Source organism: Populus euphratica, unplaced genomic scaffold, assembly GCF_000495115.2.
Source record: "Populus euphratica unplaced genomic scaffold, PopEup_1.0 scaffold11.1, whole genome shotgun sequence".
NCBI lineage: Eukaryota > Viridiplantae > Streptophyta > Magnoliopsida > Malpighiales > Salicaceae > Populus > Populus euphratica.
This window is the reverse complement of record NW_011499878.1, coordinates 189,995-217,642: the sequence shown is the minus strand read 5'-3', so window position 1 is coordinate 217,642 and position 27,648 is coordinate 189,995. Positions and strand designations below refer to the sequence as shown.

Genomic DNA, 27,648 nt, shown 5'->3' with positions numbered 1-27,648 from the left:
TAAAAAAAAAATTACATAGTAAAATTTTTAATTAGTTTAATATTAAAAATTAAAATTGATAAAAATAATTTAGAAAAACTGTATAAAAATGTTTTTAGAAAAAAAGAACAAAAAAGGAGAAAAGTTAAAAAAAAAAAAAAAACAAAGAGAGAGAAAGACAAAGAAATGCACTACATTAACATGAGTGAACAGTGAACCACCTCATCCTTTAACTTATCACTCAATGAGCTACATCGAAAGCTCTTTTAACTTTAAAGTTATGCCACTCTAATGTGCGGTCAAATAAAAGGATGCAGAGATAAATAGACTTAAATTATAAATTAAATTGTCAAATAAAAAAAATTTAGATAATATCATATAGTTTCACACCGATTAAACTCACGAGTTAAAGATAAATAGATATTGCTGTGATATCATCGGATAAACATGTATTATTAGAATTTAAGATTTATTTTTCAATATATTTATCTGTCATGTATTGAGTAAAATATATAAAATAATAAATTATGTAGTTCTCTTGTATTTTTGAATTATTAAAAGGAGAACATTTTGATTTAAAAATTAAATTTAAAGTAAAATTAATGTGTAAATTTATTAATTTGAATAATAAGTTATTATATATATATAATTAAAAAAAATAACAAAATAACAAGCATGACATGCTTTCAATAATATCTGAAGCCAGAAGGTTTGCCGCCAGGAACAGTGGCGCCATTGCTCCAAAAAATCTGATTCCCAGGTATTTAATGGCTTGTTGAGAATTTTGATAGCAGTTGTAGTTAAAGTATTTTTTATTTAAAAATATATTAAAATAATAATTTTTTATTTTTAAAAAATTATTTTTAAAATCAATACATTAAAACACTTAAAAAATATAAACATATATTTTTAATAAAAAAATAAAAAAACACAATTTCAATCACATTCACAGCCTATTACTTTCCAAGTCCTCTTGTAAAGTGCTATGAATGCTTTTCATCAGGAGTGTTTTTCAGTAATGTGACCATGGCTTAAAAGCTAGACTTGGAACCGTTTGGAAAAATATTTTTATAAATAATTAAATTACTTTTTTAAATAATTTTTTATATATTTTTTAAATTACTTTGATACATAAATATTAAAAATAATAAATTTAATTTGGTAATGGACCCAATATAATCATCGGGTCAAAGATCAAAAAAGTTGACCAAAACATCTAACTAGTTAAAAACCTAGTCAGTTCAGGAGCAAATAGTTGCATGCTTACAATAATCATTAGACCTACGGGAGACGGAGCCGCATGGGTACAAGGAAACCAGGTGCTGGAAAAGTCAAAAAGCATAAATCCCAAAACCCCACAACTCACACATATTGAAGACAGACTGCTAAAAGAAGTGATAAATCTCGTTGGCTGTTTGATTACTGTTTTCTTCGCAGTCAAGGACTTGAAAAGGTTGGCCTTCCTCTTACGTGTCCTTGCAAGGTGTGGGGTTTACTTCTCAACGAAGTTCTTTCTTTTATTTGGTTTTATATTTTAAAAATGTTTTTTTAAAAAAATTAATTTTTTATTTAATTCAAATTAATATTTTTTTATCATTTTAATATACTAATATCAAAAATAATTTTTAAAAACTAAAAAAATATTATTAATATATATTTTAACACAAAAAATTATTTAAAAATAATTATAACTACACTCTCGACCAGTCCATATTTATTTGAAATCAATGTTGGATGGCCCTAAAAAACTAGAAGGCTAGCATTTGGTGCTACTATGTACCAATAAAAGTATGCAAGTTGTAAACACAACCTATACCCCTTCCTCGTATGAATTTGGTTTTTCGTTGCTCTTTAGTTTTTATTTTTTTCTTGTAAAAAGTAAAATTACATGGTCTTAATTCCTGGTTCTAAAATGACAAATAAAACCCTGTAATTTTCTCTCTTATTCCATATCATTTTCTTTCTCAAACTAAAATTTTAATCTTTTATATGACAATAGCAAAAAAGAAGGTGAGAGATAAAATCATGGCTTTAATCGAGCGAGTTAGTAATACCTTTTCTAGATGAAGAACAAAACATTAAAGATAAACAAATAACAACAACTTAATTTTACTTTGATTTTGTAAATCTAAACGGTAAAGAACCAAACAAGTAACAAGCGTGTTTTAAAGTCTTTTTTTGTGTGGCTTAAATTCCTCTGCTTTTCTTCCCAACTGATATGTCTTTAAAGGTGGAAGAAATTAGGCCTTTTATCTTTAACTCTTTATGGTTTAAATGGTTTGGCAGCAATATATATATATATATATATATAGTTGGGTCTTATCTAGGTTACTTGGATCGACCCGGATGAGCCAAATTCTTTGTTGATTTTTTTGAAACCCAACCTAATTAAGAGTGTAGTAGTGGGCCTATTATCTTTTTTTTTTTTTCCTTTTTCTTCCTCTAGAATTATCTTAGATTATAAGTAAATCATGTTAATATGGGTTCATTAAGATCATCACCATTTGAATTTTTTTTTGTTAGAAAAAAAAATTGATCCACTCGTAATATAATGCAAACAAAAAAATCTAGTGATTGCTAATTCTAAAAATCATGCAACATATTGGATAAGGGGCAACAGTGAGAACCATTGAGGTATCTCTATTTGAGACCATTTTATTTAGAGAGTGTTTAAGAGTGTGGTAGCAAGTTGTTTTTTAAAGTATTTTTTACTTGAATATATATCAAAATAATATATTTTTTTAAGAAAATCAAATTTAATATCAATATATTAAAGCAATTAAAAAAATATATAAAAAAATTAATTTTAAACAAAAAAAAATTAAAATTCTATCCAACTCTCGTTTAAAATACAATACCAAATTGTGCTCAGAAGCTAGAGCCACATTAAAACATCAACCTTAACTTTATCCATGAAAACAACACACATTCTAAAATGTCCATAGCTAGACAATGGGCTTTCTTTGACATGTCCACTGGTGCACACAAAGTTGCCAATTCAAACCTTGCGCAAGGTCTAGGAAAAGCATGCACCGAGTGCTTTGCATAAACACATGTCCATCACGGTACGTGTACTTACCATTGTCTTCTTCAGCTCATGGATCTCCCCAAGGCAACTTCACTATAAGAAGCATCGTCCCCACAGGGTTTTCCTCAACAGTATAACAATACTGAGCACCTCATTGACAAGGTCAGCAAAGTGAATCCCTTTTCCAAACTGTACTAACACAAAGTGATCAATAATCAGCCTTGCAGCAGAGTAGCTAGGTGTAAATGCTTGTGAAAACTCAAACGTAGATCTGCATCTATGAATCCACGAGTGTATGCACATACATCACAACAAAAAAGAAAGGAAAAAAAACAGAGGTGGGGGAGAGAGAGTCCAACCTGTTTTAGCTTCATCAAGTAACGACAGCTTAGAGATCTCATTTTCTTGCTCCTGATCAAGCTAAAGCAAGAATGAGTTGCTCTTGCTCTTCTTCTTTCACGTTTAGTTGTGCACATTTTACAGCCAATTTTACCATCTAGGTTCCTTTTTTGGCTCCGATTTTCTTATTCCTTCCTCGGGTAACTTGAAAAACATCAAGATACCAACCATGAGTTGATAATGTGATAATTTGCAGCGAATATCATCGTGGGTTTTGACATTTATAGGCTATCAGCACTCGGCGTGCATCACTCATAAATACAGCATGCTTTCTTCGGGGAAAAAAAATCTGAACTTGCCTATATGAGAAGATTTCAGGTTAAATTAAATTTTGGTTACTCGGTAATTTTGCATGAAGTGAAAAATATTAACTGGTTAAAATCGAATGGCTATAGCACGACAGCCCTTCTCAAGATAGTCTTCTCTCTTACATTATCATACATAATAGAAAGCACAAAAGGTTGCAATATGGAGATGTCTCCCGCTTGTACATAAAGGGACTAAAATAAGCAATCTTTATTTTGTAACAAACTTGAACAAAATCATATTCCCACACATCAATATATTATATATTATCAGCAAGGCCATGTGCCTGAAGAGGACGAGTCTCTGTATGATCCATGACACGCTTCCCAACTTACGATCCCAAAAGGACTGCCTCGCAGACGGAATCCATTGACTAGATAAAAAACAAAACTTGTACCGTGTATAAGTGGTGGAGTTTGCATGAAGAGGTGCAGTTAATTTAAGCTTGTACGAGAGGGTCTTGCATGAAGAGGTACTGCAAAGATGAGAGTAACAGTCGCTTCTCCTGAAAATATGTTAACAGTAAATATAATGTATTTCTAATGTTAATGTTCAAATGCATACCTCAAATGATTTTCCTGATCTTTCAAATTCTAGCATGCTCAGAGCAACTTCACAGCTTTGCCCAACCAGAGGCTCATGATCCTTCGAAAATTCCTCAAGAAGCGCAACACTTTGCTCATCTATGAGAGTTAAAAACAATACCTATTAGAGTAGCCAGACTGAATATAGGTATTGTTTTTAACTCTATGAGAGTTAAAAACAATACCTATTAGAGTAGCCAGACTGAATATAGTCTACCAGTCAAGGTTCAAAGGTCATTTGGTACGCAAACAAGCAGGAAAAAGAGGTGCGATGATGATTGCACAGTACATTGAGACAGAAAAAGGACCGCATTTAACTGCTACAGGAAACACTGCCCAGATCAGGACAGTTAACAATGGGAATTAGCAAGAGAAGCACAGAATCTTCACATATTTCACAAATAAGAACACAGGTGCCTTTTTTTCTTATGTTTATGTAAAATGAGCAGCAATCATCACCCACATGTAATTGCGAGGAGTTGCTTTTGTGAGAAGCATAACAAGATTCTCCCATCTCTCTTCAAACCTCAAGCAATACTTAGATGTTGATCACTACAAGGATGTTATATCAGAGCATCATTAACTTATCCAACAAAAACGTTATTCCATGCCTTTTCTATACCATCTACAACCATTTCAGAGATTTTCGACTAGAAGAATTTTTCATCCTTTTTTGGCGGATTAGGATCATGATCATAACAAGAAAAATCACAGGAACACAACAAAGGGAAGATCAGATGATGTACCTGCAATGGAACCAAGAGCTTCGGCAGCCTCATGTCTGACCATTGGATGTTCATTTGCATCTCTAAGTATTCTACAAAGTGCAGCAGAAGCAACTTTGTTTTGCAATTGGCCCAAAACATAAGCAACCTGAAAAATTACAGAAAAGGTATTCAGAAAACATGAAACAGCGTTTTGCAATAAAAAAATTAAATTGAAGCTAAAGAGAGTCAAGAGACATTGTAGTTCCAAATAAACTCAGAAAGGAAGAACTGAGGTGCTTTTCAGTAGACGCTATCTCTATTTACCAATGCAGAACACACCACCAAATAACAGACAAGCTGAAGTTTCCACTAGAATATCTACATGATTATGTACACTATCCACTTGAAAAGACAATGTAGGACAAACCACAATTAGCATAAACATAACTAGGTTTAAGGAAGCTCAACAAACCTCATGCTTGAGCAATGCACTACTTGCAGCAAAAGAATCAACTATAGCAGAAACAGCTTCATCCCCACCGCGATTCCGAAGTGCAAAAAGTGCACCGTAGCGCTCATACATGCTTCTTTTTTCATCCAGAAGAACTCCCCTTAAAAGTTAATTGATTTCAGTCAACAACCCAACAAAATCTAGTATGTAAGGGGGGAAAAATATCAAGTCCATAGACAAAATACCTCAGCTCATCAACAGAAGAGCAAAACGAAGATGGTGCAGCTGGGTCAACAGACATAAAGGGTGATTTTTCTGCTACTGATGATCCATCAACATTGCTTGTAGAATTCATTTCCTCAATTCGCTTGAGAGCCAGTTCACAAGTTTCTCTAACCTCCTGAGCCGGATCATTAGTCAAACTATTCTTCAAAAAAGGAACATTACTCTCTAAGCCAATTGCACCAAGAGCTTCAGCAGCCTGAAATATAAAAGCATAAACAATATGGAAACAATTAGTACCGTCAACAATAATACCAAGAAAAAAAAAATTATAACTTGATGTGAACGCACCTCATGGCGGACAATAGGATGCAAAGAAAGGTCATTTAGAGCTGCTTCCAGAGCAGGGATAGCTTCAGCATCTTGCATTTGACCCAACGCAAAGGCAGCCTCGTGGGCCAGCAAATTTGAAGAATCCCTAGTTGCTGAAGAGGTAAGGAGGGAAAAAAAATGAATGAAGACAATTACTTAATTTACAATTTTAACTTAAAAATCAGAACTTTTATTCTCCAAAACAAAATAAACTTCATTTAGATAGAAAAACAACTGCTTAATTTACGAATTTAACTTAAAAATCAAAACTTATATTCTCCAAAGATTTTTCACCATATTAGCAAGTAAAAGCTATCAAACTCTTCTTGCCCATAATGTATCTAACCAACTTATCCATAGAGAAGACATTCAACTTAAAAAAAAATCAAAGACAGTTACTTTCTTTCGACGAGCGATTGCTGAACAATACATGCTCCAAAAACTCAAATTCCGTAATCATAATTTCTTTTCTAAGATAAGTCAGCAAAAAAAAAAAAAAAGCATTAAAATTTGATTCAGAAAGCCCAATCCATCAAGCGATTCATAGGACACCTTTCTCTGGCTAAGAAACCCGAAACAAAAGTAAAGTTGATGACAAGCAAGAGAAAGAGAGAGAAACCGCGAATGAGGGCGTTGCGGGGTCCAGGGCCTTTGAGGTTACGGAGAGAGAAGAGAGCTCTAAAGCGCTCGTGGATAGGCTGGGTCTGGTCGACCAACCGTTCACAAAGAAATTGCTCCATGTTGGACCGGGATCCTGTTGGGGTGGTTGTGTCCAAGGAACCCATCGCAGCGGGTGTGGTGGTGCTAAAAAGGCAAGGCTGCTCTGGAGACCATGACACCCACAGAATCGTAAGAATCTACTGCTGCCGCTTTTGCAAGCTACTTGTAAAGAGCACGATGCACTGATTTTTTCCCTCCCCTTTGTATTAAATTATTAATAAATTTAAAGAATTTAAGTGTTTTTGAGTGAAAAACATGTAAAATATTATATATATATATATATAATATTTTTTAATGTTTTGTTTGAAAAATATTTTATATAATTTTTTTTTACTAGTATTGTGTTGAAATAGTGATAAAAAAAATGATTGTACTGAGATAATAATAATAATTGTGGTGATAAAATAATAATAATAGTGAAAGAAATGATAATAATGATACTAACAACAAAAGTGAGGGGTAATAATAATATAATGATGATAGTGAAATTTTATGAGTTAAAAATATTTTTTAACAAATAAATTAAGTTTGAAGGTTGATTGCAAAATATTTTATATTAACTAATTTTTTTATAAAATATTTTATAAGAAATAAACATAAAAAAACATTTTTTTAGAAAATATACATACAAAAATTTAAAAAATATTTTTATATAAAATATTTCAAGTGAAACAATTACATCTTAAAAGAACTTTGGTTTCATTGTAGACCAAACCAAAAAAAAAAAATTGTAAAAGTGACATGAGTTTTTTTTATTTTACTTAATTTTAATTTTTTTTAATTTTTATTTTTTTTATTTTTTCAAGTCAGGTTAATTTAGAATCAAACTTAATGATTTGCTTCATTAACTTCATGCAAGGTTGTTAAAGAAATTTTTTAATGTTCAGTTGATACTTAATTTAATAAAACAAAATTAAACTTCATTGACCTAAAATATTTAAAGGTTTATGGGTTGATTTGCTTGGTTTGCTTCAAATGATTTTATATGGGTTTTTTTAGTGTCCAGGAAAACTTTTGGTGCTTAATTAATGCTCCACGTGGTAGAATAAAATTAGATCTTATTAATTTAAAATAATTAAAGTTTCATGAATTGAATTTGAAAATAAAATAAATATTTAAGAACTTAAATGGACGAAAAAGAAACAAGCGGCTTATACAGCAAGCATGTCAATAGGCAAGAAAGGTTGTTGCACTTGGATGCGCGCGTATGACGACCATCAAACTACATAAATATTATTTTTTTTTGTGTTTGAATTGTCTCGGTGATATATATATTTTTTTATTTATGTAGGGTATCTGAACCAGCTTGCGCACACCACGATTAATCCCCAAGGCCCACTAAATACCTTGTAAACCCAGCAGACAGGTAAGACATCGCGGGGATGACAAGCGTGCACGCCAGAACTCAAACTCATATACAGTGAAAAGAGACAAATCCCTGCCACCGCTAGACCAAACCCCTCGATGTATGGTGATATTTTAGTTTTTGAGATGGTGTATGGTGATAGAGGTTTTGTGGTTTGGTTTCAAAATTCCATTCTTTTCTTTTCTTTTTCTTTTAGCCCTCTTTCCTCTCCCAAGCTTTCACATTTGGCTCTCTCCATGGAGCAAAGAAAGCTGTCATTTGTTTTTGGATGTCAAATTTAAAAAGTAAATTGTGATTCGGTTTATGAAAACTAGATAAATTCATAAAAAATAAAAGAAAATATAGGTTTTAATTTCTAATTAACTTAATATTATAATATAAAATTAAAAAAAATAATTAAAAAAATATAAGAAAAAAAATCAACTCGAGTTAAATTAATATGAAATGAAATTATTAATCAATCTATTATTAAATAATAAAAATAAAATAAAAAATAATTTGAGTCAACTTATTATAACATATTAAATTTGTGATCCATATTGTGACATTATGATAACTATATAGAAAATAAAATGAGACAAAATTAAAAAAATCAATTCCAAATTAATATATTATTGAGAAGTAAAATAAAAAAAAAATTACAAAAAAATAACTAATTTATGATCAAAATATTAAATCGGTCATACATATAGATAAGTTAATAAACTACGCTTCAATTAGATACAACATAAGCATTGAGAAAAATTTTCTAGTGTTTTTTTCTTCTAAATAATATAAAATTAGAGATTTGAATTTTGGAGGGGATCTCTTCTCGAAAATTCAAATTTTTAATTTTATTTCCGTATTCAAGTGAATTAATCATGAACTAGGGTATTTATAAATTTTATTTTTATTTAATTTTTCTTCAATATAAATAACCTAGAATCCTTCTTCATAAGCAACCAAGACATCTCTTTTTAAGAAAATTTAGAATATTTAAGAGTAATTATCAATAGCTACTATATTGTGGTGGGGGGGGGGGATATACACAAAAAAAACAATTAGAGGAGAAAAAAATAAAAATAATTATTTTTATGCTAAAAACAAATATCCTCATCACTTTTAATGGTTTTGCATATAATTTTCTGTATTTTTTATTTTTTTTCTTATCATAAACCGGATCTATAAGATAACTATTGGGAATTACTTTTAAAATACTCTAAAATTTATTCCTTTTTATCAATTAACCATCAAACGACCAAATTCCAAAGTAAACGACATCATCGCAGGTCTCAACTCTCAACCATCAATCTGCTCTGCCTTCCCTCCCTCAGAATCACACGGTCTTTACCCTCCCACGTGCACAGGCAAACCTGCGGGACCCATCCCACAATTTTCACCGTTTTGACCATTCAATCCTTTCTTTGTCCTATAAATATCTAAATCCCAAAAAACTGCACTTCTTCCTTCCCCATCCACTACCTGCCGCAGCTTAAATTCCTGTTTCCCTCCAAAAGGTAACGTTTCGTGTGGTTCTCTCCCTCTTCACCATCTCTTACTTTCTGTGCTAAGATCTTGATTATCTCTCGCTTTCATTGATCATCAATCTCTTCCAACTCTATGAATCTCAACAGCAACTCTAACTTATAATCTATAACCATCACAGTTAGATCTAATAATTTTTCTTTGGCTGCAGCATTTTCAAAAGCCGAGTAAGATTGTTGCTACAAGAGAAGGTACACGTTCTGTGATCTTCTGGCCATGAATCCGCGGAGGTTAGTTAGTTTGCTATTCCTACTCTATCCCCCCCCCCTTTTCCTCTCAAATTGATGCAATTGAACGGTATGGATGAGTGATCGAGGGAGGCTCTAGGCTTTTGTTTGCGGAGTAGCGGCGCATGTTTTTTTCAAATTAAACGAACCTTTTCCTTCTTGAGCTTGTCAAAGTGGCTCATACATTGTGCCGAGTCATATTTAATTCTTGTACCAGCAGCAAGTCTGTAATGAGGAAAACAAGTGATCTGGGTCTCCTGGACTTCGATGACACATATCACAGACATTTATTTATATCAGTCCTTCCTGCTCTAATCTGTTTAGTTTTGGTGGCGAGTCTGTTCAGAATGGTTAAACATGCGATGCATTTATGCTTTGGTATGTGCAAACTGTCCCATACTAGCTTGTACAACTCTACCCTTACTTGCATGTCCCTGATGTGATCCCATAAAGATTTTCCCAGTAAAATCACTGGAAGAGCTTAGCTGCCATAAAACACTCTTCTGATTGATAGAATTAGGACAAATTACACCTCAAACATCACTTTGAATATGCATCATACTATCTGATCTAGCACGAGGCCAGTGGCAATTTTCCAGGAGTCATTTTTTTTGTGTGATGCTGGCATCAGCTGTAAAACTCTGTCCGATAAATTCTTGAAGATGTAACTGGTTTTTTAGGTTTTTTTCTGGTTTCTTATTGTCTGATAGCTTGGATGTAACATAGATGCTTCACTTGTTTAAGAGTTTTGGCCTAGGATAGAAAGTCCTTTAAATATGGTATGTTATCACTAACTCTGGTCACTTGGGATCATAAATTTTACCACTCTCTGTCTCTTTAAGGTTACCCTCATCATTGGTAGCAAGACACTGTCCACTTTTGTTCTTTCAGGTTTGCTTTACAAAACTAATTTATTCCTGCACTTACCTGATTTCACCAGGCGTGCTGTTACAAAAAGCTCTCCAGTGTTGTCTAATAAATTAAAAGGTTTGGTTCTAGTTAATGCATCAACTTTGTTTGTGGTAGTGATGAAAGCCTTCCTGGATTGAACTCTGATGAAACTTATGCCATGGAGAATGTGTCTTGGTGTGAGATGGTTTTCCACAACATGAATTTCTATAAAGTGAGTGTGCTGATATAAAATCATTCTGTAACATGCTTTACATTGTGTGCCCTGTCCAACACACTCGTGAAAACATGATAAGATATACACTGTTACTGTGTTTATTAAGTTTTTGTTCCACTCTTTTGCTTACCATAAGTTCTCCTTTTGATTTTGCATTGTGACACAAGTCATTGTTCTAATATCCTCGTCAATCATGAAAACGATATGCATTTCTGGTGGTTCTGGTATGAGTGAAGACACTTGTTAGTAGTTAAGCATGACACAATTTCTTGGAAAAATGAATATGGAGACTGAAACTTAACTTGATCTATCAACTACCTTCCTAGTTTACTTGAGTTACTCCTAATATTAGTGGAGGCTGCCCATAGTTATTTAGTTAATGTGTACTGTTTGTGCCTTTGCGGCATCAACTTGATTTTTGGCATCTTACTAGAATCCTTTTCTGCGCAGGGATGTTCATAACAATAGGGCTGCTCTTTTTGATGGCATTGAGGAGGGTGGCATCAGAGCTTCATCCTCATACTCCTCCCATGAGATTGATGAGCAAGATAATGAAAGAGCTTTGGAAGGGTTGGAGGATAGAGTCAGTCTGCTGAAGAGAGTGAGTTTCCCAGCTAGCAAAGTAGGCTGTCAATCAATTGATAAGGGCATGGTAGTATCGTTAGCTGGCTAGTTTATGCTGCTTTCTGGATGTTGAGACCCGGAAACATTAGTCTTTGTGGTTGCAACGCTTCTTTGAATGTTCCTAAATTCTTGTTTTTCTGGATTTCAGCAATCTGAATGCAAATGATGAGAGTATTGTAGTGTTGTTAGTAGGCTCATTTATGCTGCCATTTCATTGTTGAGACCTAAAAACACGAGAGGGAAAATAAGTGAAAGGTTTGCCTTACCAGCTGTTGTAGCTGCAAAGCTTCTCATAATATTCCTAAACTCTTGTTTTCTCGGGGTTCTCAACAATCCGAATTCAGTAACTAGCCTTTCTTGGAAATCATCCTGTGTCTAAGGAAGAGCAGTTTATGATCTCTAAATTTCATGTTAGCATGCCATACCTATATGATGAGCTTTTTATTCAGTTCAAATTTCAAATTGCTAGCTGTTGAAAGCTTCCCCAGTATCTGGAATTAAAATTAAAGCTGGAAATAGTGTCCTGCTGCTAGAATTCATATAAATTCATATGCACATGAATTACACTTCTTGCTTTTGTAAAATATCTCAACATATGTTAATATAAGTTAATCATGCAGCTGTCAGGAGATATAAACGAAGAGGTGGACAACCATAATCTTATGCTAGACAGAATGGTATGCATGCTGCAGCCATGAGCTTACTTTTCTTGTTTTGTTTTTGCTGGTAAAATAATCTGATATTGTTCGCATTTAGGGCAATGATATGGATTCTTCCAGGGGAGTGCTGTCAGGAACCATGGATCGCTTTAAGATGGTATGTAGATTACTTGATTTCCTTCTTTTGCTTCTCATAGTAATTGCAGATTCAACTCTTTTGTGTTTCTTTCTTATACAATGTTCTCTTGCCAAACACCTTTCATTTAATGGCCGTGTGACTGATGGTTGGTTTGTTTTACTTAGGTATTTGAAACCAAAGCAAGCCGTAGAATGCTTACACTCGTGGCGTCATTTGTGGTCATATTCCTAATAATATACTATCTCACGAGGTAATGCGGCTACGATGGATTTGATACAGCTGCTGGCCTTGTGTTAGAACTGGGAACACCCCATTTTACATGCTCACTGTAACCAATGTCCCTGTATGTGATATACTCTCCCAGGCATGCTTTGTGTAAAGATTGTTCCATCCCGTAAAAGTGTGTTGAAAGCATGGAGTGGGTGTAAAGTCCTCGCACCGCACCCCTTGTTTTTGTTTTCCGTTGCATTATATCAGCCAGTTGCTTAATCTTTTGAGGTAAATATCAGGCCGTAAAGTTCATCCAAAGCCAAGACAAGTCCTCGCACCGGACTTGTCTTGGCTTTGCTAAAGGCAGCTTTTCCACCTGATAGCTACTTTCTGAACTCCCATACTCTGCTGTCGCCCTTCTAGCCTGGGCATTGTTTAGGCCAACCAGAAGCTTTCGTTGAAGCCGGCAAAATCATGAATCATGACTTATTAGCAGCATGAAAAGCAGCTGCACGCCATGGCAGCCGCATCCCTCCAAAGAGCAATTAAAATGTTAGTTGGAATTGTGAGGTGGGTAATTTGGAGCCTGGTCGTTGTCCCACGGCGTTTTTGTGGAAATTCATGACAATGTCATAATCAACAAGATATGAGTGCTGGAGGTAAAAGAAACGAGAAGATTTTGTCTTTTCTTGTGTTATAAAACCAGGTAGACGTATTTCAAGCAATAACTCCCAACTACTCCGCAACGATTACCGCCTAGTTTATAGATATTAAATTGGGACTCCAGTCTTCATCATCATGCATCACCATCATCTTACGTCTTCAGTGGTTGGAAAATGAAAAACGACCCATCATTTATTTAATTCAATGTCATTAAAAATCAGCTCAGGCATGGCTACGGGGGATGAAGTCATAAAAAAAACAAAAAATTAGCTCAGGCATGGCTACGGGGGCTGAAGTCATAAAAAAAACAAAAAATTAGCTCAGGCATGGCTACGGGGGATGAAGTCATAAAAAAAACAAAAAATTAGCTCAGGCATGGCTACGGGGGCTGAAGTCATAAAAAAAACAAAAAATTAGCTCAGGCATGGCTACGGGGGATGAAGTCATAAAAAAGCTCACAGATTAGAAGAATGCACCAGCCGGGAATCGAACCCGGGTCTGTACCGTGGCAGGGTACTATTCTACCACTAGACCACTGGTGCTTTTTGCTAAAATGTCGTGTATATATATATATAATATTAATCTGTTTAGCTCGCAATTCACTAATTTTGGACTGACCCCTTGGGAAAAAATGCAACGATTTTACCTCCATTTCTTGGTGGTAATTTTTGCTTCATTTAGGGGAAACATTCCGGGCATACGTTTACCTTGATAATTTGTTAATCTAAAACTTGATACAAAATAATTTCTTTTTTATTAAAATAATGTTGTTTTGAAGAATTTTTTTAATTGAAAAAACAAAATTTAATTTAACCCATAACTCAGTTATTGGGCCAAATAAACTCTCGAGTTGGCTATTATAAGAGTTGACAGCTAGCTAGCTACCCTTCCATTTTCAAAAACTAAATAAGGAAGTAGACGAGATTGATATAGTCCAAGATGACCAAGTATGCATACTTATAGGTCTAATTCATTAGCCTGCAGTTTGAGAAGCTGAAAGAGTCATATGCACCCACATCGTTTGCATAGCAAGGCATTAATTTCTAATTAAGCACGCAGCTAGTTAAACACCAAGTCTATTGCATATATATATATATATATATATTAGCTTGATTAATTATATATGGATCTGCGTTCTTCGATCCAAATTCAGTTGTTTTTCAGCAATGTAGTTCTTCTGATTTCTTTTGCTTTCCATTTGGCTTTTGTCGCATTGAGTCTCGCCGCTTATATTATTGCCGTTTCCATTTGAGAATATATATATATATATATATATATGTAAAGTCCCAATTGTTCAATTAACAATATGAATAAATAACAAGGTTTAAAGCATGCATTGGCACTCCCAAACTGAATTATATTGCATTCTAAATTAAACTGGGAAAATCACATTTCCTTAATGTACTAAGGTTAAAAGGAGAAAAGAGAATGAATCTGAAATCTTAATAATAATGGAGTGTATTAATTAAAAGATAGTCGATAATCCCTGAAAATTAAGTTGAATGATTATTTATAAAAAACCAAAATGAATATGTTACAGAGAAGTTTAATATAAAAAATAACTGAATTGGTATTTATCCACTTCCAAATAATATCTGCACTGCATTATAAATAAGGTCATTACCAATATATATAGCTTTCTTACGTATTTGATTACCATGCTATATATATAATTTGCAACTTGCCTAAAATTAAGGGATTCTTTTGAGTGGAAGTTTGTGTAGAAATTAATTCAAAGAATCTTTAATCATTTTTTCAAAATCAAATAATACTGAATTCATTTATTTATTATATATCTATATGTCCAATAACTATATATATTTTATAAAGTCATTTTTTTCAACAATTTAATCATAAAACCCTCACGTTAGAGAAAAAGCAACTTTAATTAATAATTGCCAAGACTTCATATATATCTTTTTTTAGCAATTCTTTTCCGGCTGTGGATAAGATGGGTATGTTAATTTGAGACTGATTACTTACTCTAGCAAAAGACAGAAATGATCAGTTCCTATCATGATCATCTTATATCACGCATGCCCCTGGTTTTTTATTTATTTATTATTATTTCTTTGTTTATTTCATTATTTAAATATCACATGAGAGCATAATTCCAAAATTAATTTGGTATAGCTAGGTCCAAACAAAAAAGACACACACATATATATTCTAGACCTTATCTGGGTGTAATTTGGTGACTTCTGTGTTATGCATTTAGATTGAGAATTTGTGATTTAATTGCTCATAAAGGAACTCCATCTTCATCGGGAAGAATGAAACTCACACAACCATGCATTTGTGAAACAAAAACCAATTGCAAACAAAATTTTAGTAGCTACAAAGTTAGAGACGACATTAAGTAATAATTAATATATATGCTAGAGTACATTTTAAGAAAAATAAATTATAGTAAGAGAATTATTGAAAAAAAATATTTTAATTTAATAACTTAAGCTATTAAGTGAAATTCTAAAATATAATTTATATTATTTTTTAACATATCTTTTCAAGTGAAAACTCTTTGGGTTTGAAACTTGCATAAACCCACACTATTTTTTGTTTAATTTTATCAAATAAATAGAAATGATGAGATTCTAACTCGTGAACGCTTGGTCATCAAAAATCTCATGCCATATCAAAGAATCATCTTAACCTAATAGTTTAAACTATTAGGTGAAGTTTCAAGATATAATTTATATTATTCTCTAATATTTACACTACCCTTTCCAACCTTGCTATTACACGTGCGTGCATACACACTATCATATTAGCTTGCGCTCCGCAGTGGGTTAATAACAATTTTTTTAATATAACAAATATGAAGAGTATAAAAAATATATTAAGTGTCTTGGATTTAGCGGCAATTCAATGTTATTGAGTCCTGTTGGGCAGTAAGATCAGACTCTATTGGTTCCTGGTAGCAATAGGATTTAACGCTAAGAGAAAAGAAATTCAACCAATCCAATCTCAAATGAAAAAAAATATTATCATCATCTAATTTTTGTATAATATAAAAAGGTCCCATCAATTTATTTTCTCTTTATTGTATGAAAAAAATTAAATAAAAGAAAGGAAAAAAATTAAAAAGATAAAAAATAAAATTGGATAGCAGTAAGTCTGATTGCTAAGCTAGACTCAGCACTTATTATAAGTGATTTGAGTTTGACTGCCCAACCAGATCCAATGGCTTTTGACATATATATATAAAAAAAACAATGACCCAAAACAACATTTTTTGACTAAAAAATATCAAAGACAACGCCCTATATATAACACTATAATATCATTTATAGTATAAACACTCTATGTCTATAATACAATGAATCTATATCCATAATAAATATACAATATTTTTCCCATGTTTTTTAAAATATAGTATAATATATGTATGTGGTGGTGAGGGGCTCACACTAATTGGCTTATCTTTTTGCTATACTAAAAAATTAGGTGTGTGTGTTAGAAAGCTTTCTATATATTTGAGGAGGTACATTGGGTATTTGTGTTTGTATTGAGTTGCATGTATGATAACTTCCATACAATGATAAATATTACTTTTAACTTAAAAAACATAAATTAATGGCTTATATATATATATATACATGTTTATTTTATGTATAAACACTTTTTGTTTGTTTGTTTTTATAATAAAAGATATTTATCACTTGTATATTACCTAATAATATCTCCGTTTAGCAAAAGTATTTAGCAATTCAAGTGTGATATATAGATGTACATTGGAGTTTAGCTCAACCATGGAGGGAGCAAATAAAGACATGGAAACCTAACTATAATTGCCACTTGTTCTAAGTTGAATCATCGACTTTGTTGTTAGTTTGTTAAAGAGTTTTATGTATTTGAGAAGATGCATGGACTTCTATGTTTTTATTCAACTTATTTATATAAAGATTTATATACAGTGATGAATATCATCTTCAATTTAAAAACATAAATTAATAGATTATATATAAAAACCTTAATTTTTGTATTTTTTTCATCACTAGATATATATTTATCTCATTTCCACATGCATCCAATAAATATATGCAAACTTTATATCTAAATTTCCTTGAATAAATACAATTTTTGCAAATAGAAATTCAAAATTATCACCATATCATCAATGTACTAGATAGAGAAGAACCAACTTCAAGCGGATCATAACCACTAAAATGTATACACATTGTTCAATCTGATAACAACCATGACAAAGATGTTCAAAGTAGTAAGTATACTCCTAATAAGATCAGAATTTTTAATAATAATTTTAAAAAAGTTTACACAAACCAACAAGGGGATGGAAACACAACAAATTAACAAAGAAAAAAAAATAGTTGGAACATAGCAAGACAATATTTACCAATCCAGAGAGCAAAAGAGTACTTGGAATTAAATCATATGATGACCAGATCAGAGCTTCAGGAGAACTGGCTCATACTCATAGTGAGATTCCGTAAGGTTGATGCATGATTAAGCACTGTGAACTATAGATAGACGGTGGAACAGTACTGGGATCTTAGGGCAATTACTTGTCCTAGCAATCATTTTAGATAAGAAAATAACAACTCAAGAAACTAGCTAGTTCATGCATAAGTATGCTTCCAACTTTGCCCCATCGATCTCTCTAAGTGAAATGATTCCACACACGTACACACGCATGAATCTAAACATATATGAACAATAAATAGCTTATTCAATTATACAGGCAGTATCTAGTCCTTGAAAGGGAAGAAGCATATAAGAATGCTAAAAGGATATACAACACTGAATTTGGTGGGTCACACACACACACACACACATACAGGCATTCCTTCTACTTTAAAGAAGTAATTAGGGTTTCTAGCAAATTTAACTTGGTATATATATATGTTCACTCTCAATAATTAGCATGAACACTGACATCTAGCTAGTTAATGGAAATTCGTTGTAGGATGATAAGGAATCATATGAAATAATGCAAAACTTTATTAAGTACTGTTTAAATAAGTAGAATTACATCATAATTTGACAGCACATGTAAAGAAAAGAAAACTTACAGAACCCTAAATGAATCTAGGGTTATTAGACACTGAATGAAGGCTACAACAAAACTACCTTCAACATCAGTAGCCTGCAATTGATGATCATAGAGTGAAATAGTAATCCCCCCCTCCTTCCTTTTGAGGGGCCAAGAGAAGAAAATCTTTAATCATTCCTTCTCCCTAGCTCTACCATGCATGTCTTCTCGGCACATCAATTGCCACAAACATGTATTCCAAAATATAGTACTTAATTACTTAAGCAAACTAATTAAACACCATAAAATTCTTGTACTCACTCGATGAAAATATCGGAGAATCCACAGCTGCACAATAAATTAAATACAGCTATATAATTAAGTAATTAAGTTTCAAATACCTAATTAGAATATTATGGATCGTGACCAAGTCTAAGCTCCAAATCCAATTCATCATCTGCTCCAATGCCGTCTTCTATTTTTTCTTTGGTATTATCATCCACATGGGATGGACCAATTTGCAGGCTTAGACTCCTTCTCCAATCGTCTCCGAGTGGATACAAATGATGTGGACTTTGCACATAGAAATCACCATTGTGTTGCTGTGCATATGGGGATCCTATACCCCATGTTGTCGATGCCGGAAAAAACGTTTGGTAATTTATATGTACCTCATGAGGCGTAGGGTAGTGAGGTGGGTAGCTTTGAATTGGGGGATAGCCTTGAAAACTTGCATAATCCTCATCAACTTTGCTTGAAAGTGAAGGAACTGAGCTAGGCCTTGACTTGGCCCTATCTTTCCTATGAATATTCATATGTCCTCCCAAAGCCTGTGCTGTAGTGAATCCTCTCTTGCAAAAAACACACTCATAGGACCGGCCGGCGCCCGTATCTTGATCGGATCGGTCGGTAATTTCCTCTTCGTCACTTGAGCTCTTCGACTCTTCATCATGTTGGTTTGATTCCATGATAAAACTTGCAAGATTCTCACTTGAAATAGTGGGATAATTAATGCTTAGTGAGCAAGGAAGACTGAGTGGAGATGTTGGTATATTATAGAGATGTAAAGGTTTAGGAGGTGAGAGACAAGAGACAGACAAAGGACATAGACATTACCTAAGTGACGAGCTCTAGAGAGAAGGTATTTTGAGAGAGAAAAGTCTTAGATTATTGCTAGGAGAGGGTTTCTGTTAGCCGGCTGTAGTTAACTAGTGGATCCATCTTTTACAGGCAGTCATTTTTTTAAGGATAATTCTTCCTCGTTTGTCTCCTTATGACACCTCCTGTAGCTTTTGTCTATGTTGGCTTTCTTAACGCGGTCTTGTCTTAATTTTGTTATTTCTTTCTCTCTAATTCAGTTTTATATATGGAAATATAGCATCCCATAGCATATTATACATATATTTTTCTAACACTTCGGCTAACATATTCACATTAGGGCATAGATTTGTTCTCGGGGACTGCCGAGTCAAAGGCAATTTGTCACACACACACACACACATAAAATTAACATGTTATCGAATAAATTAGGAAATTAAGCTTGATTTTTTTGGTAATTTTTACTTTTTTATGAATGAAATCAACATTTTATTGAATAAAAAAATTTAAAGAAAACATTTTAAACATTTCTTTTGATTTTTTATGGTCGACAACTGTATCTTTTGAGAACACAAAGTCCATGTGAAAGGTTAAAAGTCCATGATCAAGGTTACATTACCAAATATTAAGTTCTCTTGGATAGTCACCTCAAGTATCTATTGCATCATACACTTCTTGCCAACAAATCAGCTAGCTGCAATTCACAATTAACGGGCCTGCCAAATTAATTAATTAATTAATTAGGTCAAGTCGACAAAATAATGAATTGCTAATTAATTAGCTCTATCGAGCGAAATTGAAGGAGCTTTCTGATGCTCACTTGTTTCCATATATATATATATATATATATATATAAATATATCAAATGGTTTGACTAAAAGGGGCAAACCGTTACTTATATTTGCTAATTAATTTCAACAATCTTATTGTTTTTAGTGTTTATTCCATGGTGGTCAACCGTTACTTGTATATATTACCTGGTCTGATCAAGATACTTGCCGAAGCGCGAGTATGACACAAAAAGTTTAGCCAAAAACAAGAATGGCACAAAATGCATAGTCTTTTGCATATAATCGTCCAGTCTATGTTATAATTGAGGTTGCATTTCACATATCACAAGGGAAAGATGTCGGAAACTTCCTAATGAATATATGATGACCTAGGAACAGTGTGTTCTTGTAGTTTACACTTTGTCTTCAAGTATAGGCCATAACTAATGGAAAACACATCACCTTTATGTCACCACACAGTCAACATCGCATAAATATCATCACAGGTGATTCAAAATTATATATTTTTCATAGAATTGAAGGTTTGGTGATCTTAGCCTGCTTAATTTGGTAGGTTAGAGAGCGTTTAGCAATTTTGAGAAGCTAATTCGGTAATAAAAAAATAATCTTGGCTTTCCTAAATTAGCACATCCATCAATGAATGTTTGAAAGAGCTTATTTCTAGTTCATCATAATAGATTGTTTATGGACCAACCAATGAGTTTACAATTATAAATTATTAAGTTTATCCAAACCATCAATTTAATAAATTATATTTAGAATATGAATACCTTTATATTTAATGACATGATATCATAATTATAAAATGAAATAATTAATAACATATCAATTACAAAAATAATATGGGAATAATTATTAGCATTGAAAAAAACTATTAATTAATTTGATCTATACTTTAAGCCAAGCTCTCCTAGTAATCCCTCAAAATTCAATTTTATTCGAAGTTGGTAATATACGCACATTTATATATGTGCAGGCCGATTTGTTTTTTGGAGTATAGGTAAATATAGTGTGCTTGGAAAATGGCAGCACTGAGATTGGTGGGACGTCAGATCATTAAATAAAACTGCATCTTACATCAGTCTCGATGTATAAAAATATTTATTCACAAGTGGCAGCCAGGGAATTATATTTTATACTTAATTTTTTTTTCTACATCAACTTAATTTATGCAGTAATGTTTCGTAAATACACACACATAAGGAAAAAACGTTAATATACATGATTTAATTAATGTTAGAGAATAATAATAAATTATTTTTCTTTAATTAATTGAAATGATTATAATAATGAATTATTTTTATTTAATTAATTGAAATGATTCTTTAACAATTAAACGTACCCTTTTGGTTACTAGTGAAGACCATGTTATGCACCTATGTATTAGGAAGATTTATTTAAATATAATGGAAGATTTAATTTTCCTTTTTTCCTGATGCGGGCGACAAAAAGGCAAGTAGTGGTTCGAAAGACCAGAAACAGACATAGCACTCGAATCATTCGAGCATCACCGGATATCGAAATTCTTTAAAGGCTATGAGATTGGTACGAGAAATGGGAGTGTAATTTAGGGCATTGAACTAGAACTAGACTGAGTCAATGGTCTATGCCAAGAAAAATGCAAGAGGAAGAGTTTGGGGAGTAGAGGCGTGGACTGTATCATGGACGACAACTACGTGAGTGCTGCCGCGACCTTCATTTCTCTACCAAATCAGCCTTCTTTTGCTTCTATTGATTGCCAGATGTAAACATGAGAATAAAAACTTTGGAACTTTATAAATGTTCCTGGTGAGGGCCAGTGATGGCAGAGAATTCTAGTGTTTTTCCTGCTGTAGTTCTTCATAAACGCCTTCAGAGAGGCAACCTTTACCCCCTCCTCTGCTGGTTTCGATCGAGAAGAGACTTGAGCACATAAAATTTGACCTTTTCACTTGAAAATTACAGGAATTCGGTGGGAATCTAATGATGGATGGAGGGGCTATTATTTCAAAACATATTATTCCTCTAATCAATGATGATAGCAAGGTCGACAACCAAAGCTGGATCCTCAACTAGCCGGAATCGATATCGTTCTATGTTCAATCATAAACAAATGCCAATTTGACATGGATAGATTTTAAATTTTCAACTCTAATATATATTTTCTTCTACATTCCCTCTTGTTTAGTGACACCAGGGGCGTCTGCATGTGATATTGGTTTTTGACAAAGACATCTCTGTGACTTTAATTTAGACGATTGAGTCTTCATAGTTCGGTCTGATAGGTATCACAAATCCTTCCATCTATAGTCAATCAAATTTTTTGATTTATTTTATCTCTTAAATGCGGAGTAAAACGTGTTAAATTCTTATACATTGGTTCTACATAATTACCAGAAAGAATAATTAATTTTTTTAAATATTTTTATTAACACTAGAAAAAATTTCTATTCTATTTTAAAATGTCAAAAACTAATAAAAACTGATTAATTTCTTTCTATCACAAACTAATTAGAAAATATTATAGTGATTATGTGAGTTTTATAAATAAAAAAATGGTCTAATTAATAATATCCAATGAAAGAAAAAATATGAAACATATTTGATAGAGTAGAAATATATATATTTTTTGTATGCATGATTTTCAAATTAATCTTTCAGGAAAAATCTGATGAATACATATAAAAAATCATAAAAAAAATATAAACAAATCCAACAGAAATAAATAAAAAAGTTAACTATCATTTTTTGGATTCTCAAAACTAGAAAAACTCAATGTAAATGAAAAATCTTGAAAGAAAATAATCCAAATGCATATATAAAAAAAAGATAATAGTTTTTTTAATTATTTCTTAAAAAATTAGAACCAACCCTCAAAGTAAATAAAATAAAATAAAATGGAGGAAGGGGTCTTTCTAACGTATCAAACCACATGAATTATCTAAATTAAAATCACATTGACTTTTTTTTCCTATAAAAAATAAATATCACGTAAATCTATAGTGTTATTCAACCTTTGGACGTACTCACACAAAAAGAATTATAATTACAAAAAAGGAAATCAAGAGCATTAATGAACTGAAATTGCTGGAAACACAGGCTTGGTCGGTCAATCTATGTACTGACCATCAGGTCAAGCACGTAGATGCAAATCCCATATCATTCAAACGGTCATTTTGATTGAAGATTAATCAATTTGAACGGGCTTGGTCATTGATCACATTTTCTGGTCAACTTCTTGGATTGTAAAATGAAGTTTTATTATTCAAAAATAGATAAGTTATCTGGAATTTGGATTATAAAATAAAGTTCAATCGATTGTTTTCTTTTTCCTTTTTCTTGAATATTAAAAGAAGCCGTCCTCGTCCCTAGACTATACACAACATATTATTTTTATTTTTCATTTATTTTTTACTGTTAAATTTGATATTTGGGTCAGTTTTATTAGATTTTACAAGATTAAATTATTTGTCACGACGAGACTATCTTATTTCTCGTGATCTAATTAATTTGATGTTTTACAGTGGTAATTAAAGAACAGAGCACATTATTATTAAAAAAAAATATCAAATTCATTGTACCAATAGACTTGTTGATGGAAGTAATCAAAACGACATTAATTTTCTTTTCTTGGCTCGTAAAAAGAAAATGCGAGAGCCAGTGAGGGAAGCTGCCTCAAGAAAATTCTGAAGAAATATATAAAACGGAGCTGGGGAGACGAGTCCCGAGACCCAGTGTGAGCTCGTGGAGTGAAGCTAGGGCCGAGCAGGCCCACAGCACGGGGACAAGATATGCCGAGACATAAATTGCATGACATAAATTTTGTTTTTGCTGGTGAAATTGTATTTAGATGTATTTTAAAAATATATTTAATTAAAAAATATAAATTTGATGTTTCTATGTGTTAATATTAAAAATAAAAAAATATTATTTTAATATATTTCCAAGCAAAAATTTATTTTAAAAAACATTTCATATTATTTGAATATTTTTTCCTCGCTCACAGCCACATTAATTATGCAATTCTAGGTAAAAACATCACGTTTATATCATAAATCCAAGCATTGAACAGACTTGTTTATATATCATACTTTGTCGTGCATGCATGGCTTGATTAATTATATTCGAAATCTGTCGATTAATTACTACTGGATGTGTACTTCATGTTCAATACCCTAACCCTCTTGTTTTGCAAGAGCACCACATGATTATAAGCAACCATGCTAAGCTTAATTACAGGGGATATTAATTTTAAGCTCTTGAAAAAGGCTGCCGATATTTAAAAATGCTACTATATAAAATAAACTCTCTTTTTTTTTTTGTATAAATATATACAAATAATATGCTTAAAACTTGATTAAAAAATATTTAATTTGATACACGGAAACCAATCCAAGAAACCCTTGAAAGGGGCCTTGGCCGTGGCCCCGAAAAGTCTCTTGCCTTTTGTTTTTTGTTTTTTTTGTTAATTAACTCAATTAGCATTAAGCATTAATTAGTGTCCCATGTTATGATAGATGAAGAGCAGGTTGAATAAAAAGACTTGTGGTGGGTGAAAAGGGGGAGAGAGCATGGATGCGTGAGGATGAATCATAGCTTCCTCTCCATCCCATTAATTCTCTCCTCTCTTTCACTAAAATATGCACTTTGGCAGGTTCTGTTCGACACCACCATGTCCATTTTTTCTCGCCCTTTTTTTTTTAACTTCCCTGTAATCTGCCTGACACTTCAAAGCTCATACCTTTTCGTCCTTTGAATTTAATGATCGCTCCTTCCCTCTCACCACTTTATTATTTACAAGGAGATTGATGGAATTAAGTCATTTTCTTTAGCTATGCACAGGGAACTCTGTGTGTCTTGTTAAGGAAATGTCATCATGTTCCCAGCGAAGACAATGGTGGGAACGTGCGAAGGGTCAGGTATTGGGAAACACAATATTTCTGAAGAGACACTACCTCAATATAAAATCTTGAATCATTGTACCAAAGCAATGGTCCCAAGTGCTACAGCATAGGAATTCTTAACTATAACCCGTTTTATTTATTTTTTAAAAGTTTTTTAAATAAATTTTTTTTTCCAAGACTTAGAGTTTTAGTTTGAAGATGTTACTGTATATCATAGTTTAAAAAACAAGCCATCCAGGTCTACGAGTTTTCATGGCGATTCGTCAGGCCACATCTGGTTTCACAAGCACCATGCAATAGATATTGCTAACAAATTAAAATTATTTTTGTAAAAGGTTGTTGCGTGGAAAATTCAAAGCATTCATTATTACTTGTTTAGAGGTTTAAAGTGTAGTATAGGTTATGTTTTGACGGGTTTTTAATTTGTAAACGTTTTAAAAAAATATATATATTTTTTAAATTTAATTTTTGATATTAAGGTATAAAAAATATATAAAAAAATTAATTAAAAAAATAATAAAACAACAATTCAACTGCAAGGCACGTAGCAGGAAGATGAGAGAAAAAATGAGCTCTTACGGGGGAAAATAGCTTGCGTTAATTAGCTAGAGAAATGCTCAGCTAAAATATTCCTCTTCATCTTCCTTGATTACGAATTATATATAAACAACGAAAGATGTATCTCAACAACTTCATCTTCGACTATGTTACAGCTAACCTAATTAACAAGGACAACGCCTCCCCAAACTAATCATGAGTTTAGAATTAAAAACATACTTAGCTGAATATTAAAGCCATACATAAACAGCATTGCGCTTTAGTAATGTATGGTAGATTACGAAGAAGGCAAAGATCATGCATGGCAGATGCAAACAAGCTGAGGCTGCTTAGAGATAGAACCAAAGATCCAGCTACTGGTGTGGACACAGAGTGGATATTAATCGACAGTACTCATGTTTTTTTTTTACTAAAAACAGCCAAGTCGAAGCTCCAAATCCAAAACCTCCTTCGGATCTTCACATCTCATTCCCAAGTCCAAGCTAATAATCCCACTTGTCCTCGAAACTTTAAGCTGATCACCATCTTGTACGAAATTCTTCTTCAATTCTCCAACCCCAACCACAGCTCTCATATCGCTTATCTTCCTTGTTGAATTTATACTCTGAGGACATTCAGCTATGGATTTCTTTTCTGGGTAAGAAGGTGAAGAGAAAGAAGCGAGGAGTGGAGAGAGCAAGGAGTGATCATGAGTGTGATCAGGATACGGAGAGAACTTGGATGAGGGATAAGGTAAAGGTTTAGGGTTAGACATGGAATGAGGTTTTGGACAATCACAAAACCAAGAAGGCAGCTGTTTTAGCCTGGCTCTATCTCTCCTGTGAACATTCATATGTCCCCCGAGTGCTTGAGCAGAGCTGAATTCTCTCTTGCAAAAGCTGCATGTGTAATTTCTTTTCGGCCATGAAATACCACTTGTATGTTCTCCTTCGAAGATCACGTTGTTCCACTCCCATTTGTCTTCAACAGTGGTACTTTTCTGTATATAGTTCCTGTCCATTGCTATACACACACACTTCGTTCAATCCAACGTAAGAAGATCAAATTAACAACAAGATCAGTTAGTTTAAATGCAGGCTGAAAAGGGGAGAGAAAGCTCAATGAAGTGAGAAATGCTGTTGCTTCATGAACTCTCGGGCTAGTTATGAGCCAGAAACTGAAAATCCCATCAATGCAAGTGTACTCACCTGCAAATGTCTGCTGCTATATTTGGATATTACTTCAGCAAATTATGTACATTGAAAACTAAGCGCGCCAGTGTTGTTCTTTTTGCTAAATCCAGGGGAGATCTAGTGGATGGTTCCTACAACATTAATAAATGGTGGTTTGTGAAGTACCCCTAACTTTTCAAGACAAAGGGAACTAGATGCGCGACTATATTTACGTGTTAGGTTTAATGACACTATATATATAGGTTCAGGTGATGATTTGAACAATTGAGTCTGAAGGATTTGGTATGTGACTATGTGAGGAAGTGTGAGTCCATCCATCTATAGTAATTTTTTTTTTTTTGCTAAATTTGACTTTTAAAGGGACTGTTCAAGATTTTATTGGTTCAAATTTTAGAAAAAAATGATTAAAGATTTGGACAAATTTTTATTCATTTACTAATTGGAAGAATTTTTTTCATTAATTTTATAATTACGCCAGCAATTTTTTTTTTTAACTTTATTTTAGTCCAAAAAATAAAATAAAACTTGAACAAATGTTGACTATTTTATTTTTTAACTAATTTTTATTCTTGTATAAATCCAAGGAAAAATCTTATGAGAGAAATAAATCTTATATATGTAAGAAATATAAAAACATGAAGATGAAAACTCAAAAATCATATCAATGAAAAATTAAATTTTTACAACCATTAAATGTGTTACGAAAATACATTTATCATCTTGTCTTTCATTAGATATTATTAGATAATTTTTATTTACAAAACCCAAATGATCGCTATGTAATTAGATGTTTAATTTGTGATAGCAAATTAAAATAATTAACTAAATTAACTAAAAAATCAATTTT

At 32.6% G+C, this 27,648-nt stretch overlaps 4 protein-coding genes and 1 non-coding gene across 5 annotated transcripts; 1 reads left to right on the top strand and 4 right to left on the bottom strand.

Moving 5' to 3' along the window:
- Positions 1-3,777: 3,777 nt before the first annotated feature.
- LOC105128690 (deoxyhypusine hydroxylase) lies at positions 3,778-6,987 on the bottom strand. The gene is made up of 7 exons (XM_011030471.1): positions 6,668-6,987; positions 6,028-6,161; positions 5,700-5,935; positions 5,476-5,614; positions 5,043-5,169; positions 4,277-4,395; positions 3,778-4,187 (listed from the first exon to the last, which is right to left on the bottom strand). The coding sequence occupies exons 1-7, from the start codon at positions 6,831-6,833 to the stop codon at positions 4,152-4,154; spliced, it is 957 nt and encodes a 318-aa protein (XP_011028773.1). The 5' UTR covers positions 6,834-6,987; the 3' UTR covers positions 3,778-4,151.
- Positions 6,988-9,574: 2,587 nt separating this feature from the next.
- LOC105128689 (bet1-like SNARE 1-1) lies at positions 9,575-12,904 on the top strand. The gene is made up of 6 exons (XM_011030470.1): positions 9,575-9,630; positions 9,810-9,888; positions 11,462-11,612; positions 12,256-12,312; positions 12,392-12,451; positions 12,598-12,904. The coding sequence occupies exons 2-6, from the start codon at positions 9,875-9,877 to the stop codon at positions 12,685-12,687; spliced, it is 372 nt and encodes a 123-aa protein (XP_011028772.1). The 5' UTR covers positions 9,575-9,630; positions 9,810-9,874; the 3' UTR covers positions 12,688-12,904.
- An 873-nt stretch (positions 12,905-13,777) lies between these two features.
- TRNAG-GCC (transfer RNA glycine (anticodon GCC)) lies at positions 13,778-13,848 on the bottom strand. The gene has a single exon. It is a non-coding gene; the product is annotated as a tRNA-Gly (tRNA).
- A 4,438-nt stretch (positions 13,849-18,286) lies between these two features.
- On the bottom strand, positions 18,287-19,482 carry LOC105128687 (zinc finger protein JAGGED-like). Its single transcript, XM_011030469.1, has 2 exons — positions 18,701-19,482; positions 18,287-18,542 (listed from the first exon to the last, which is right to left on the bottom strand). Exon 1 carries the CDS (start codon positions 19,265-19,267, stop codon positions 18,713-18,715), a length of 555 nt encoding a protein of 184 aa, XP_011028771.1. The 5' UTR covers positions 19,268-19,482; the 3' UTR covers positions 18,287-18,542; positions 18,701-18,712.
- A 6,371-nt stretch (positions 19,483-25,853) lies between these two features.
- LOC105128686 (transcriptional regulator SUPERMAN-like) lies at positions 25,854-27,021 on the bottom strand. Its single transcript, XM_011030468.1, has 2 exons — positions 26,817-27,021; positions 25,854-26,631 (listed from the first exon to the last, which is right to left on the bottom strand). Exon 2 carries the CDS (start codon positions 26,627-26,629, stop codon positions 26,039-26,041), a length of 591 nt encoding a protein of 196 aa, XP_011028770.1. The 5' UTR covers positions 26,630-26,631; positions 26,817-27,021; the 3' UTR covers positions 25,854-26,038.
- Positions 27,022-27,648: the final 627 nt, after the last annotated feature.